Raw genomic sequence first — 16,785 nt, 5'->3', positions numbered from 1 at the left:
TTCCCCAGTAAGTCATGCTGGCTGCAGAATTCTGGGAGTTGAAATCCACACATCTTAAGCTCGCCATGCTGGCTGGAAATTCTGGGAGTTGAAGTCCACACATCTTAAAGTTCTGTGGTTGAGAAACACTGCCCTAGGGCCTAGAGGCTGGGCTCCTGCTTTCTGCTAAGCAGTGGTCTGTGCCTCCATGCTCCCTCTGGGAAACTTACCATCAAGCTATTGAAAGATCTGTTTTTAATCCTGTTGGCTTCTAAATATATTCTGCACAGTTTCTTGTTCTCCTCCGTGGGCAGGACCTAAGCAGTCCATGCAAAAAAAGGAGAAAACTACGTAGCTATTTCTAACTTCAACTATTGGCACCTTTGGAGTCCGGAGCCCAAAGTTTCATGTAGTTCTGCACTTTCAGGTGGTCAAACTCTTACTAGAGAGGTGGAACATTAGTCAAAGTCTCACCCCGGCCAACTGCACGAACCTGGACTGCCGCACCAACGGCCTGCTGAAGTCCTCCATTTACAACGTTGTGAACGAGAAGCCGGGCGGGTGGGACGAGGCCCTGGAGCCAGTTCTGTTTGAGCTCCGCACGTCCGCCAGCCCTGTGACCAAATACCCCCCTTTCTTCCTCCTCTACAACAGATACGCCTGCCTGTCCTCCGAGGTAAAGGAGAACAAATTCAGGGGGTTGTGTGGCTTGAAAAGGGCTGTGTGTGTGTGTGTGTGTGTGTGTGTGTTTGTGTGTCGAGTCACACCACATCATCACCAGCAAGGATCCTTCTGATTTCTCCAAGGTGGCAAATGAACTTGGGGAGATCAAAGCCAGCATCCTTCAGAAGGGATTTGCAAATGCAAATTCGGCCTTTGCAGTTGGTGACTTGGCAGTGCCCCCCTCATCTGAAATGGTAGAGGGTTTTCTGCCTGAGCAGGGGGCTACTAAATGAACGGTTGTAAAATGAGGAGTGGCTGTAGCGTATTTCCTTTCCCGCCCAGCCCTAATAATAATGAACACATTCAACAAACGCATTTCTTTTCCTCTCTCCTAGGCTGAATATAAGAAGGAGCAGGGATCCGGGGGGTTTAAAAGCAGCCGCTTCCCGCCATTCACGGCTGCCGCCCAGGAACAACAGAACGCCGTGAAAGAAATTGTAAGTCAAGACTTTAGATCCTTACAGCTGTTCCTCGGTTTACGAACGGTCGCTGAAGAAGCATCTGAAATAACAAGCAGGCCTGGAACGGATGCTTTGTGGCCCAAAAGGCACTTCCGGCCATCATAAAACGACAGGCGACATCCTCACCACCGCCTGTAGTCCCGGGGCTGCATTTTTGATCAACTGACCGGCCTTTGTGACCGGTTGCAGCATCCTGCAGTCCCACGATTGTGATTTGTGTGACATATTTTGCCAGTTTCCAGTAAAAAAACAGAAGAATGGGTTCAGACGTACGACTGTGGCCTTTGCTTCACACCTCTGGGGATTCTCTTAAGAACTACCTTAAAAAATGCTGTAAAATCGTTTCCGGTCATGTCATTGCCTCGACTTATGACCGTAACAATTCAACACCCATAAATCTGATCCCAATTACAGTCGTAAGTCGAGGACTGTCTTCTGCATATCGGAGGAAGCTTAGTGTGTTTTTAAGCGTGAGGCCATCTTCCCGATCTTTTTCTCCTTCCTCCTTTGCAGGTTATCGCCAACATGACGGCTACTTACAAAGGGGAGCCAAAAAGCCTCAAGAGAAAAGGGAAACCTCTGTCCTCCCTCACGTACAAAATGGAGGGCGGCCTTTTGGGGAGAAATGGGGAGCCCCCCCTGAAAAAATTGAAAAGGAGCCAGTTTGTCTCGTTCCAGATCGAGACGGTCTTGAGCCCGGAGCAGAGCTTATCGAGTGTGAAGAAAACGGGATGATTGATCAAAGAGATTGTGCCTCTTGTAGGCATTCACTTCGGATGTATACATATCTATGCGTAACAGGTAGTCCTTGACTTACAACCGTCCCGTTTAGTGACTGTTTGAAGTTACAATGGCACGGAAAAAAAGGGACTTTATCGTTTTCCACGCTTTCGACTCATGTAGCATCCCCGCGGTCACCTGATCAAAATTCAGGCGCTTGGCAACTGACTCGTATTTATGACCGTGTCCCGGGTCTCTTTTGCAACCTTCTGACAAGCCAAGTCAGTGAAGAAGCCAGGTTCACATAGCAATTGTGTGCCTAACTTAACAACCGTTGTAAGTCGAGAACCCCCTATATCTAATAAGACCAACAGAGACATATAGATATATAAGAGGTGGGAGCAATATGGTTTAATTGAAATTCTCGCCTTTGTGGAAGAGTCCTGCATAAAGGCTATACATTTTGCGGGTGGCATGGGGATTTTCCTTATTTATTTTAGCTAACAAGTGTCGGGTGGGGTCAGAGCATTGGGTTTTGACCCAAGAATGCTCCCTTCAAAACCTCACATCCTTTGCAAGCATGCTCTATGACTTGGGGCCTGTCTCGAGACTGCAGTATTCCCATCTGTAAAATGGGTTTATGTATCTTCTCCATCAAACACACGCACTTACACACACACACACACCAGGCTGGATGCCTGCTCAACCTTCTGCGGGCTTTATTACGATTATCTAGTTTATTTACTGCCCGTCTCGCAGTTGGAAGCGACTTTGAGCAGCGAAGCCGTCAAAGTTTCTTGAAAATGAAAGAAAGAACGAGAAAAAGGTTTCTTAAAAGAAATTCTGAAAAGGCAGCAGAGCAGGCCTTTTGTGATTTGAGGTGTCTATTTTTTGCAAGCTCTGTGCACTGTATTAATGGAGGAAGGATCACTGATAGCCACAAGCAATATCAGAGGAGGTAATTCCTTTCTCCAGCTAATCACAAAGATGCCTGCATGTTCGTTTTATCCTTAGGAGAATGTGGGCGACAAGACTACAATGTCAACACTATGCTATTCTGAACACAGTCTGGGCACTGAGGTGGTGTGTGTATCTTTGCATTTGTGTGTGCAAAAGAAGCAGATTGACCAACACTCAGGCTGATGAGCTAAACAGCGGGGTTGGGTCCAAATTGCCTCTGTGAATATGTAAATAATCATGTAATAAATTTAGGCTGATGCACTGAAGCAGCTTGCTTGTCCAAGTGTCTGACCCAAGTTCTCAGCGTGAAGTGCTCCCACATAATTTCAAAATAGCCCCGCTTCCCACAGCCTAAGAAACTCACTGCCACAAGATAAGTCGACTGTGAGGATGCAAGGACCTGGCAGGGACGCTGGAGGGCTGGAGATGACAGCAGCTCTCAAGAGTAACTTCAGTAGTTTGGAAGGAGCCATTGGAGGCTGCGATGCCACATAGAAACACACCCGCACACCGCTTGCTTTGGAAAACCGCCTTTTCCTGCACTTCTGCTCCCGCCCCGTCACGCATTATGGGTTTTGCAATCCATGCAAAGCCCTGGGAAGGGCCAGGCTGCACCCACCAGCCCTGCTTGTCTTCCTTCCCCTCCCTAGGAAGGGGATGCTTTTTGCTTTTTCACGCGGGATGATTCAGTCTCTCTCTCTCTCTCTCTCTCTCTGTGTGTTGCGTTATTTATTTTTGTTTCCTCCGCTTCTCCATTTGGTAATCGCCCGAAAGGGAGGACCAGCCTTAGCATCTTTCTCCAGCTGCAAAGGTAGGCAGGCAGGCATGGGCGGGGCCTCGCGAGGAGGCGGGGTCCAGCCGAGACCCCGCCCCTTCCGACCTTGTCCTGGGAGCCGCTCATCCTCCGCCGGCCAAAGGAGATTAGCGCGTCTTGCTCTCGTCTGCAGGTAAAGAGGGTCGGGGAGGGGGGGGGTTGGCGTGTTTTGCATGCACACGTGCACCCGCAGACCCGTGCAGGCTGGCTTCCCTCCCTGGAAGGATGCAGAGAGAGAGCTAAGGCTTCCCACGCCTTTTTTTTTTTTTTGGACCCATCCCTGCGGGAAGATGAGCCCGTCTCCTCTCTGCAAAACACCTGTCCTTTTAATTTAATTTAATTTAATTTTTTTTCTCTTTCTTCCATGCTGATGCAGACGCCAGGCGGGGCAAATCCTTGCTTGCAAAGGCAGAATCGCCCCACTTTTGAACCCCCGGGTTTGCAGAAAGAGAAATTCAGACCCTTAACTGGGATCTGCCCACCTTTTCTTGCTGGCTTGCTTGATGTTGGCCAATCCTTTGCTGCCCCCAAGCTGTGGCTGCAGATACTGGTCCTGATGGGAGCTGCTGGAGAGTCCCTGGCGTTGGCTGGGCCTACCTTGCAGGGATCTCAGGAGGATTAAAAAAAAAAAAAAGATTTGGGAGGCTTTAGAGGCACCCAGCAGCTCTCCCACCCATCTTGCCAGTCTTCAGAAATATCCTGAATTTTGCAAAGAAGACCTGTGGGTAAAAAAAAATGATCTCTTTTCTATTCGGATTAGCTTTTGAGGTGGAAAGGATGCAACTAAAAGCCGAATGAGATGAAAACAAGTCTGACTAAAAGGGAGGTTGGGAATGGGGGCTTTTGAGGGATCCAAGGATCTTTTTTTTTTTTTTTTGTCCTGCCATTTTATCAAAATGCCTGAGTCACACCGGGAAATAAGTTGAGATCTGGGTAACTTCCTTTGCAGCAGATTGATCAGGCTGAATCAGTCTTTTCCCACCCACCCTGCGTGTTTTGAATCTGGTGGAAAGTGGATTTTTTTTTAAATTTGGCATCTGAGCAGCCTGGATGCTTTATCGGGAAATTAGGAAGCACTCCTTCCCATCAAAGTCAATCTCTCCCTTTCATTTAAGGGCAGATCCAGCATCTCCACTGCGGAACTCTCTGACAACTGCCTGGTAAAGGAATAAAAACATTAAAATGTTTTATTTTTGGCAAGGAGCGTATTTTTAGGTCAAAGCAAGGCAACTGTTTAGCCAAGGTATGAAATAAAGTCAATAAATTTGATTTTATTGTGCTGGCCAAAAGTTAATTTTTGCATTGCTTTTTTCCTCCTCTTTAAATGACTTGGCAGATTCTGGCAAGGAGCTTTGGGGCTTATTATGCCATTAAGCATATTTAACTGGGTTGAAATGAAACTTCCCCAAATTATGTTTCGATGAGTTCCCTTCCCCCCCCCCCATTCAGGATTTTGGAGCCTTTACACAGAATCTGTTGTTGGCCCTGAAGTTGTAATGATGATCAAAGTTGAGCCAATGTTTTCTGCAGATGTTAAGGTAAGGGAAAAGAACAAAGGAAATATAAAAAGATAGGCCAGCAATTTTATAGAAAGTTTAAAAAAAAAAGAATTTATCTTTATCTTTTAGGCTCAATTTGGAATGTCTCCATTCTGGTTGGTTTGGTATAAGTCTAAAAATCTGAGCATCTCCAAAGGTGTTCCCTAATCGGGGAGTTTTTCACCCCGTTATCTGAATTAAATACAGAGTAAGATTTATAGGCCATTGCAGTTTTAAATGTCAATGTTTTCGGATTGGCTTTTGATCTGGAAAGGATGCAACTAAAATCCAAACCAGATGAAGGCAAGTTTGAAAGGGAGGTTGAAAAATCCCTGATAAAACCTGGATGCTTTTAAATCCATTTATTTATAGCATCTGTGAAAGCAATGTCCCCCCATCTCTCTCTAGTTTCCAAAGCTTGTGCTTAACCTAGAAAGATTAAAACCAAAGAGGTTTTTTTCATTGTCCTTCCTGTCCAATTCTTTCTGCTTCCTACCCCTTTCAGAAGGGCCCATCATCCTTAGTCATGGCGGATAGGGTCTGGAGTCCTTTCTGGGAGTCCCAAGCCTCCCAACTTGATGTGATTCCGTTCTCTGGATCATCCGGTACTTTTCCTGAAGGCTTCAGATTAAATAAATAGGAATATACACATGTCCCATTCAGGGCTTTGGTTTAGATTTGAATGAAAGGCGAACAATTTTTTTTTAAAAAAAAACCAGCCCAGAAGGATCAACTTTCCCTGTTTCCATGGCAACAGCCAAGCGGCCTAGCAGTCCTTGGTTACAGGGACCATCCATCCTTTATTATTAAGGACAGTCCTTTATTTCACAAAACTGGTTTATTTTTCCAAAAGCCATATTTTTGTTTTGGATTTTTCTTTGTCGTGCGAAGTTATGAAGTTAAATAATTAGCATTTTTGGTCCTTATGCCTAGACTTTTGGATTTGCCGGCTTTTCTAGGTTTGTCCTTTATTTATTTTTTTCCAAGAAAATACGGTCATTGAATTGCCGGGCTACCTTAAAATCCTCATCTTTACTTATCTAAAAAGATGCTGAGAGGTGAGGTTTGTCCCAGGATGCTGGTTTAAAATGGAAAGCAACAAACAATTGAGGAATATTCATTGTTTTAAACCCTCAGCTTGTCATAAGGCTAATTCAGTTGGCTGTTCCACTTCCTCTTTTGTACGGCCAGGTAGCCTAATTTGCAAAGGTAGTTTATTATGGTTTATTCCAGAAAATATCAATAACAAATAAAATCCTGATTATATCCATAGACCAGCATAAGAGGGTGGGGTGTAGCCATGAAAAAGAAGAATAAAGGAGAGAGAGAGAGAGAGCGCTAAAACATCTAAAAATGATGCTCAAAAGTTAGAAGATATAAAAGATATATAAAAAAGGGAGAATTTAAAAGAAGTGGTAGGAAGATCAGATGAGACTAGAGGAAGAAACAAAAGTTTCTGAAAGATTATACAGGTAGTCCTCTACTTACGACAAGAATTATGGTTGTAAGTTGTGCTGATCGTTAATGGGTCATCAGGTGATTGTGCCCGATTTTATACAGTGGTTGTTAAGCAAAATGGCGGCCATTCAGCAAACCCATTGTACCCAATGAGTGGTTCAACTGGTTTGGAAGTAGCACTGTAACACGGTGAATTTGGTGCTCATAAGATCTAGATGAAACCAGCCACGGTTCGATGCCCAGCTATCTCTTCCCTTTTCCTTGGTTGTGCAAAGCAAGCCCAGCAACTACAACTTAGGTAAATCATAGTTAAGAAGTCATGTGTGAATACGCTGTCCTGTTCTCTCCTCTCTTGCAGGAAAAAACTGAGTAGTGATGTTGGCGTTAACCCTGGCCTAAGAACTTCGTGTCTCTTCCTTCCCTTCTGTTTTATGATTCCCACCTCTCTACCTCATTCTGGAACCGGTTTAAGATGCGTGCTTGGACAGCGGTGGCCAGCACCCTCACCTTCATAGGGACGGATGTGACGTTGACCACCCTGTTGTACGAACACAACCGCCACAGCAGGACCATCCTTCAGGATCTCAAGCACTTCAACATCTTTGACTCCATGCTGGATATTTGGGGCTCTTGCCTGTATCGCAGCTGCCTGCTCTTGGGGGCCTCCATTGGGGTGGCCAAAAACACCAGTTATGGTCCCAAACGGTTGAAAGGGTCCCGGATCTTTATCATCTTGGTCTGTTTGGCGATTGGGATTTATGCCCTGATCAAGTTGCTTCTTTATTCTGAAGTGAGAAAGACCATCAAGGACCCTTGGTTTTGGGGTTTGTTCGCCTGGACCTACATCTCGCTGGTGGCCACTTTCTCCTTCTGGCAGCTGCTCTCCTCTGTGACCCCTGCCAGGGATGCCTTGGGGATTAATTCAGAATCCAGGGCTGAAGCAGAAGACGTTGGAGACCCCAGTTCTCCTGGGGTTCGGGGAAAGAAAGAGGAGGCCTCAGCTGCCACCATTTGTAAACTCCTGTCCTACACCAAGCCAGATGTTCACTTCCTTGTGGTGGCCTTTTTCTTCCTCTTACTAGCTGCTTTAGGTGAGTAATTAGGGTATAAAAATAGAACGTGAATACTCCTAATTGCCTTGGTGGTGTGTTTGAAAGACTAATGACCCTGTGGTTTTGTGACATTATGGGTGGGGTAGATGTTGGTTAAAATAAAGTTTACTGAATGTTTGATGGTTTTGTGGGAAAGATCAATATCAAACGGGAAGTTAATGTAACCTAGAATAATTGAAATTGGTTTATTCAAAGCATGGATCCTTTGGTCATTCTTAAATTCCAGATGAGTTGAGTGGCCACTTCTCTTGTGATCTGCAACATCTGGTAGATCATAGCTTGTTCATTTCTACTTAGCACCGTCAACTAATTCCCAACTTTTTCAAATCTTTTGGGACTTGGGAAAGAAATTGCTCTGAAGTTGACCGCCAAATCCTTGTGCTTTTCACTTTTATTCTGATTTTTTGCTTCTCAACAGGAGAAACCTTCCTTCCATACTACACTGGCCAGGCCATTGATGGGATAGTCATCCAGAAGTCCATGGACCAGTTTTCCAAGGCAGTGGTGATCATGGCGTTTCTAGCCATAGGAAGGTAGCTTCATTAGATCGTTGGTGTGTTTACTATCTTACAGTCTGAAGATTGGAATGTATGGTTGTTGCGTGACGTAGCTTGCAATGGTTCCAGGCTGTCATGTAGATTGTCTCTTACATGGGAACTTCCAAGAAATTGCAAGTTCTGGAATTGGGGAAAGAACACAAGTTAAAATGAGTGGGATTGTGTGGAATAATCTTTTCTGCTATTTCCATGGGGTTTGTGTGTGTGTGTGTGTGCGTGTGCGTGTGTGTGTCTGGGAAACCTTGCAGGGAGGGAAAGGTATCCTGTGACTAGTCAAGTTTGGGAGAAGTTCTGAAATTCCTCAAATTGAAAAATGTCTTTTATAGAACATTATAGATGGAGTTCCATGGGAAAGGTCCAAATTTTACTCCTGTCCTGTAAAGATACTGCTTTTGCAGAATGCTCTCTTGGTTTTAAAATTACATTTGAATGTAATATTGGGAGCAAAACCTGAGTTGAATCTTACGGGTGCCTCTCTGAAGCATTCCTTTCTTGATAGCGTACAGGTAATCCTGGGCTTAGGGGTGTTGCGTTGTTGGTTTCTGTCAGTCCTATAACATCTCTTATCTGCAATCAGCTCATTTACCGCAGGTATCCGAGGCGGCCTCTTCACCCTGGTGTTTGCTAGATTGAATATCAGGCTCCGTAACAGACTGTTTCGATCGCTAGTGGTGCAGGAAATGAGTTTCTTTGACGAAAATCTCACCGGTGAGTTTCTCTACATTTTGAGTCAGGTCAGGAGTGGGGGGGGCATGACCCTGCAAATGTTGGTCAAGTACAGTATCACTAATCAGGCTGGTTGGGGCTGTTGGGAATTGTAGTTCAGGAGAATCTGTCGGCTGGTAGATTGAACACCTTTAGTCTAGACCGGTGTTTCTTAATCTTGGCAACTTTGAGACACGTGGACTTCAACTCCCAGAATTCCCCCGAGCTTAAAGTTTCTGAAGCTTGAGAATATTGACTTGGTTGGAAAATCAGAGTCCTAATACTTCTTCAGTGCCATTTTCTATAGATTGTATTCTCTTGTTATGTTGTCTTTTCCGTTGATCCTTTGTCTTCTGTCCTCCTTCCTCTCTCGCAGGTGACATCATTTCCCGACTGACCTCAGACACAACCATTGTGAGCGACCTTGTCTCCCAAAACATCAACATCTTTTTGCGCAACCTGGTCAAAGCCACCGGGGTCATTGTTTTCATGTTTAGTCTCTCGTGGCAGCTGTCCTTGGTGACCTTCATGGGCTTCCCTATAATCATGCTGATGTCAGACGTTTATGGAAAATACTATAAGGTTAGTTTTATGGAGGTCTTAGAATATTTCTTTAATCCTTGGCAATGTTGGGGGGAAGACCTCTTAAACCCTGTGTTGCTAGTTATGGTCAGGTCAGCTGACATATCTGAATGATCACATATTGTTCAAATACGTTTAGGCTAACGTTGAATTTTGGTCAGGCTCCCCAAGTTATGAAAGATGCTCAGAGCTACTTCTAAGCAGTTTCCGTTAATGTCCCTCACCTGCAGACAGAATCTTGCCAAACTAAAGTAACTACTTGCATAGCTAAAGATTTATTCTGAGAACTTCTAGGGAGGTGCCATCTTAACTCTCTTCCTCCCAACTAAACTCTAAACTTGGCTGTCTCTTGCTCCTCTGGAATGCAGCCCCTCCTTTCTCGGAATCCAGACGATGTTCCACCACAGTTTTCTTCTCAAAGCCACATCTGGCCCTGGATACTGACTGCACATATATGCACATACCTATATTTCTATTTAGCATCTGGAATGTCAATTTGAGGGCAGCTTGGAGTACTGTTGAAGTAGGACGTTTTTAGAGGTGACTCTTCTTCTTTCTTTTTACCAAGTAGAAGCTCTCTAAAGAAGTCCAGAACGCGTTGGCCAAGGCGAACAACACTGCCGAAGAAACCATCTCCGCTATGAGGACAGTTCGAAGCTTTGCCAACGAGGAGGCCGAGGCTGACGTCTATTGGGAGAAATTGCAGCAAGTCTACAAACTTAATAAAAAAGAGGCGATGGCTTACACCTACTACGTGTGGTCAAATGGAGTAGGTTGAAATGGGTCCTCCTCTCTTCTCTCTTCAACAGAAATAACTAAGAGGGCTTTTTTTTTTTTTTTAGTCTTTTCTGTCCTTTTTTCAATTCTGCTTTGGGCACACAGGACTTAGGCCAAGAGTAAATAAGAGCACATTTATTGTGCCAAGTATTTTTTCAGAGTTGGGTTCACGTCAGCAGCTGCCTGAAGTCCCACATGTCCTTGCTACCTTAGGAAAGTGCCGATAGAAAAGAATATTTGTAGTTCAGTGCTGAACTGTGGGGTCCTTGGTGTTCCCTGAGCTTGGTGGTTTTGCGGACGTTTCATGACCAAGCTAGGTGCTGCTGATCGGAAAGTGTTTTGTGTGTCTGAAGAAGTAGACCAGCCTTGCCCAATTTGGTGTCCTCATGAGTTAAACTGGAGTTCAACTCCAAAGTTCTTGGTGATACAAAGCTCAGGTGTTTGTCTTTGATTCCAGCTCACCCTACTCATCGTTCAAGTGAGCATCTTATACTATGGAGGCCATCTGGTGATCACTGAGCAAATGACAAGTGGCAACTTGATATCCTTCATTATTTATGAATTCGTCTTGGGGGACTGCATGGAGGTAAGTGACACTTTTTAGAGCATCTCTGTATTCTTGCCTGATCTCAGCTGAATGTCTTTCACTGTTTTCCCATATGTATGAGCTGGGTTTTTGTAAATATGAAGACTGTCCACAGTTGAAGTCTTAAAATGTCTTTTATAGAAGTTTTCAACCAAATCTGTCCTTCATAAACACCCTTGCCATTTTTCTATTAAAAATTAGAGGTGTCCGTGGACTTACCTTTTTTATGGGTTATCCGTCTGCAGCCTACAATTTAGATTTCTTTAAGGCAGAAATGAAAAATGGCCCTTATCCAGAACTGTATTTTCTCAGACATATTTCTTTTCAAATGCAGAACAATGAGCTTCTTAACAACCCCAATTGCACAGTAAGATTTTTGTTGAAATGAAAACACCTAGTAATTTTCTTTCTTTCTCTCTTTTAGTCCATTGGTTCAGTTTACAGCGGCCTCATGCAGGGCGTGGGAGCTGCTGAAAAGGTATTTGAGTTCATAGACCGTCAGCCCACGATGTTAAATGATGGGATTCTGGCTCCTAGCGAACTGGAAGGAAAAGTGGAATTCAGAAATGTCACTTTTGCTTACCGCACGCGTCCTTCGTCCCAGGTTTTACAGGTAAGTTTCTCATATTTATATATATTTTGGTGTGTAAAAAAATTCCAGATCTAAAGAAGAAGGATGAAAAGAATAAGTGCTGAACTTTCTGCCCATGGTTCTAAAACCACAGTTTCTCCATATTATTTCTTTAGAGTTTTGGTGGGGCTAAAGAACATCTTTCCAAGTGATTTCAAGCTCTAGGCATACACCTGCCTTGGAAAGGTAATCCCAAAAGATGCCAAGTCATGGATGAGACATGATGATGATCTGTTGGTCTTGCAGGATGTCTCCTTCACTCTCCATCCTGGGAAAGTAACAGCGCTGGTGGGTCCTTCAGGCAGCGGGAAGAGTTCCTGTGTCAACATCATGGAGAACTTCTACCCTCTTCAACAGGGCCAGGTTCTTCTGGATGGACAGCCTATCAATCTGTACCAACACAAGTATCTTCACTCGGTGGTATGAATCGCCAATAGCTGGCAGCCTAGATTGGCTGGGTATGACAAGAAGGACACCTTAGCCCTTCAGGTTGTGAAGATAGGTTTGCAAGTAGTTGCAATAAAATCACAAGGACAAATTAGGCTTCTAACTGTCTGAAGGACTCACTCACCCCTGTAGCTCATAGCTACCAAGTCCCATTGGTTAGATAAAACCAACTATCGTTTTCTTTCAACTGAAAAATGTGTAAAGTTTGAAGAGTTCATCTTGGATCCCCAAAATGGAGAGAATTGGTTGGTTCCTTGAGTGAAGGTTCGACAGCCAATTCACCCCATTGTAGCAGCAGTTGGTGGGAAAGGCAAGGGGAATGGATTCAAGAGAAGATAGCTCCAGAGGAGTCCTAAGGGGGGTGATAAGTGACTGCATGATGCACCAAGAAACATTACATCATGTAATTCCCATTCATTCAGCAATAGAAGTCTTTCTGATAGTCAGCCAATTTTCTCTCTAGATCTCCCTGGTGAGCCAAGAGCCGGTCTTGTTTGCCCGATCTATTGCGAAGAACATCTCTTACGGTTTGGACTCAGCCCCACACGATTTAGTCGTTCAAGCTGCCCAAAATGCCAATGCCCACACCTTTATTATGGAATTGCAAGACGGCTATCACACAGGTAGGGCTTGACACCACAAATCCTCCTTGCAGCAAATTAATCAGCCCTGAAATCGGGGCCGTTAGCGTCACCTTAAGAGGCAAATTAAATTTTTTTTTTGTTGAAGTCAGGTTGACTTTGGCTGACAGGATGGCTTATAAAGAAATCCAGCAGGGTTTACTATTCTGGTTTTTTTTTTCTTTGTTTCCTTCCTCCTGCAGAAGCTGGGGAGAAGGGAACCCAACTGTCCGGCGGTCAGAAGCAGAGAGTGGCGATCGCAAGAGCTTTAATCAGAAACCCACCAATCCTGATTTTGGATGAGGCTACAAGCGCTTTAGATGCAGAGAGTGAACACGCGGTGAGCAAGATCGGTTTCCTGTTCAGACTTCCTGAGCCTTCAGCAGAGTTTGTTGTTAGCTAAGATGTCAGAGAACGAGGTCGTTTGCGAACAAAAAGAGATTCTATCTCTTAAGTCAGTGTTTCTGAACCTGGGCAACTTTGAGGCATGCGGACTTCAACTCCCAGAATTCCCCAGCCAGCCATGCCTCAGTTACCAAAGGTTCAGAAATACTGCTGTAAATGTCACATTGCCGACTTCACAGAGAGGATTCTCAGCTAAATCCTTGAGAGAAATCAAAATAAAAACCAATATATGAGCCAAATATTAGATTTACCCAAGAGACACATTTTTTTGCGGGGGGGCTTCCCAAAACATTGAAAACAGGCTGGGTTTATACAGTAGAAACCGCCTTCAAATTATCAAAATTAACCCCAACTAAACTTGAGTTTAACAGACGATCACAGCTCCTAACTTGATTAAACATGTTTTGAACATAGCTATATTATTAATAAGGACTTGAGGGGTTTTATTGAAACCTGCTCCGTTCTTGTTACTCCTGTTTTGTTGTTTGATTGCTCGGAAGCTCTCCTGAGCAAATAGATGGAATATTTTCCCGTCTGATTTGGGGAGAGTGTTTTGGATGAAAAGTGGGGATGTCTTTTTCTTGATATAATCCATCTCTCTTCCTGGCAGATTCAGAAAGCTATTTATGGACATGTGCAGAATCACACGGTGCTGGTCATCGCCCATAGACTGAGCACTGTGGAAAAGGCACACCACATCATTGTTCTCGACAAGGGCCGTGTGGTACAACAAGGGACGCATAAGCAGCTTATGGAAGAAGGCGGCCTTTATTACAAGCTAGTGCAAAGACAGATTCTTGGCCATGAAACAGGCACAGGGGACAGCTGTCCAGTGGATGGTGGCTTGGCTAACATCCAGAAAGGTTCTCCCAAGACAGGATTGGCAGAAGAGATAAAGAAGTGACACCACAATTGCCGAACTTAAAGATGTTCAACTGGGCCGTCCGGCTGTCAACTGATCCCAGGAGTGAATGTAACAAGGGTTCCCATCAAACCCTAGATGGAAGAGTTATCATCTTTCACAGGGCTTCCCTAGTCTTCCTTATCTGATGATGGCTAATTAAACAATCCTAAGCAGTTGTCCAACCTGAATTACGCCCAGGAGGTAGCCTCCTGTAGATCAGAAAGAAAACCAGATGCAGCTCTCTTAACGGGCTACATGCTCTTCCCACTGATATACCTTGCAAACTTTGCTCTTAACATATAAATGGGCATGGTTTTTAGGGGTGTGCACTATAAGGAAGAATAAAGACCTTTGATGGACCTCCATGTTGGCTCACCACTATGGGCCAAGATGGAAATAACATGCTTGGGATTGGCATTGAAGCCAACCGGTTGACTTTGGGATCACTCTGGTGCCTACAGATTTCCTTTGCGCTTCCATGAAAGTTGAACTGGAACTCCAGATCTAATGCACTTTCCATAGGGAGGCTGGCTCATCCGGAATTTAGAATGTCTTGATAGTTACATGTTGTAGTCCAGGTCAATGGTTCCCTGGGTATCTCTGGTGAACTGTGGTACTCCACAAGCTGCATATGCATGAAGGTTTTCTTATAAAACCAGCGCTGTTTCAGTTGGGTAGGGGTTATTTCTGATTGCTCTCAGAGGTAGTAGTAGTAGTAGCATTGCAATAAAACCTCCAGCCCTAACAACAGAGAGAACAAGAGGACTGCACCTGTTGTCTGCAGTGCATACCTGAATGGCAATAAAGGTGGAGAGAGAGCCTTGGTTAGGAGAAATGGGCAGTTTTATTGCCATTGGAATTATTTACATTTTTATCGCTGGTATGCACAGTTGCACACAATCTGGGTTGGGCACCTGAATAGCAAGTCAGCTCTGTTTGCAAACTATTTATTTCTCAAGAACAAAGGTTTTGTTTTCCTTTTTTTGTTTTGTTTTAATGCCTAAAATCAGACACGTCAGTTTTAAAATACGCCCATTCTGCCAGGGAACATTTCCTGCCAAATTATATATTTAAGATATAGATTCTGCTAAAAATTCCAAATATTGAGGGTTATAGTTGTTTTGTTTAGTTAATTAGTTAATCATCAAGCATCAGTTTTCCGAATTATTTTGATGGGTTTGTTGTGTTCCAACTAACAAAGGAAAGGAAAGGGGGAGGGGAAAACCCTCCCAAATCTAGCTGCGTAATTTGACCTATTGTGATATATGACGTTTCCAGCTGGATAAATATTAGAGTTCTCAGCCAAATACGTGCTTAAAAAAACAAAACTGTGAATTGAAGTGGAACAATTACCCGGCAACCCTTAATCTTAGCAATCTTGAAAAGGTAATTTGTTCTCTCTGGGTAGCCTTTCCAGTTGCACTCGGTTGTAAAATGACTCAAGCACTTTATCATATTTTAATTACTTTCTGATACTTCGATGAGCAGATTTTTGTTGTTAGCAGTGTTTCAAAAGAACATATTTTACAAGCACTTCACTAAATTAAACAAAAAAAGACTACATCTGATATTCTACTTTTAGTGTCTTGTGTCTTCAATAATCTGTCCCAAATAGCCTTTTATTGGTAGAGTCCCCCTCCAAGAGATAGCAAATGTTTCTTGATTAACAACAACAAAGAGTTAACCCCTTTAATGTAATGTTTGTTTATGCTCTGCTGGTGAAAAGAAAAAAAGTTCTTTTTTTTTTTTTTTGATAAAGCCAGTTCTTCCTAACTTTGTTTTGCAAAGTAAAGTTAATCTATTGCTTCCATTACTCAAGGTAGCATGGTCCATAATAATGCAAGTTATGGGCAGAGATACTATAGGTCCCATGGATGAGCAGCACAAACGGCTGATTTTCTTACATTCTCTTTTGTTGTCTTGCGTTAGTTGCAAATAATTTCCTTGACTTTGCTGGCACCATCGTGAAATTTGTTTTATGCTGGTTTCTACAACCCAGTCTTCACCCAACCTTTTATGCCCCCTTAATCAAAGGTTTGGCATTTTATGTACATCTTTTATTTGCAGTTTTGATACATGTACCATTGCGCCAACAACAACACAGATGGCCAGTGAAGTTTACCGAGTAAACATACATGGATTTATGAGAATCTGAACCGGTAGTAGGATGGTTTAATCAGCTATCTCGGGAGAAGGTTGAAGGCTTCTTAAGAGTGCAGGTAGTCCTTGATTTACAACCAGAATTGGCAAGGCAGTTGTTAAGAGAGTCCTGTCTGATTTTAAGACCTTTTTGCCACAGTTGCTAAGTGAGTGTTATCTCCCGTCATTAAGTGTATCCAGCTTCCTCCCATTGATTTTGCTCATGTGTCACTTTCCAAATGTCTGAATTTTGATCATATGACCTTGGGGATGCTACAAAGAGGGTAAGTGGAAGACTGGTTGTATATCACGTTTTTCAGTGCCGTTGTAACTTTGAACGGTTGCTAAACGAACAGTTGTGAGTCAAGGATTACTTGCAGGCTTGCAAATTAAATCCTGTATGAACTTTCCAGTATTAGCTAGCTATTGTCATACATTCAGCTCAAAGAAGTGGGTGTGCATCCTGAAAGCACAATTACAAATAAATCAGGTCCAATGTCTCCTCCTATTGCAGGAATTATTCAAAGAGGCTGGGTGCCAACACTTTGTAATTAACAAAATTAAATAATCATGACAGGTTTCAAGTGAATCCTGGATGTATGTACCTAAGCACCGACATGCCTCACCTTGAGGATTTCATAGACCAAGGGAAAGATTTCATATGGGA

General features: G+C 43.6%; 1 protein-coding gene across 1 annotated transcript; it reads left to right on the top strand.

The window, feature by feature from the left end:
* Nucleotides 1-7,125: 7,125 nt before the first annotated feature.
* On the top strand, nt 7,126-13,979 carry ABCB9 (ATP binding cassette subfamily B member 9). The gene is made up of 11 exons (XM_015813621.1): nt 7,126-7,744; nt 8,184-8,298; nt 8,900-9,030; nt 9,404-9,609; nt 10,181-10,378; nt 10,844-10,972; nt 11,397-11,585; nt 11,850-12,023; nt 12,514-12,673; nt 12,874-13,010; nt 13,686-13,979. The coding sequence occupies exons 1-11, from the start codon at nt 7,126-7,128 to the stop codon at nt 13,977-13,979; spliced, it is 2,352 nt and encodes a 783-aa protein (XP_015669107.1).
* Nucleotides 13,980-16,785: the final 2,806 nt, after the last annotated feature.

Source organism: Protobothrops mucrosquamatus, unplaced genomic scaffold (genome assembly GCF_001527695.2).
Source record: "Protobothrops mucrosquamatus isolate PMUCROS unplaced genomic scaffold, P.Mucros_1.0 scaffold180, whole genome shotgun sequence".
NCBI classification, from domain to species: Eukaryota; Metazoa; Chordata; class Lepidosauria; order Squamata; family Viperidae; genus Protobothrops; species Protobothrops mucrosquamatus.
This window is presented reverse-complemented; position numbering and strand designations above follow the sequence as displayed.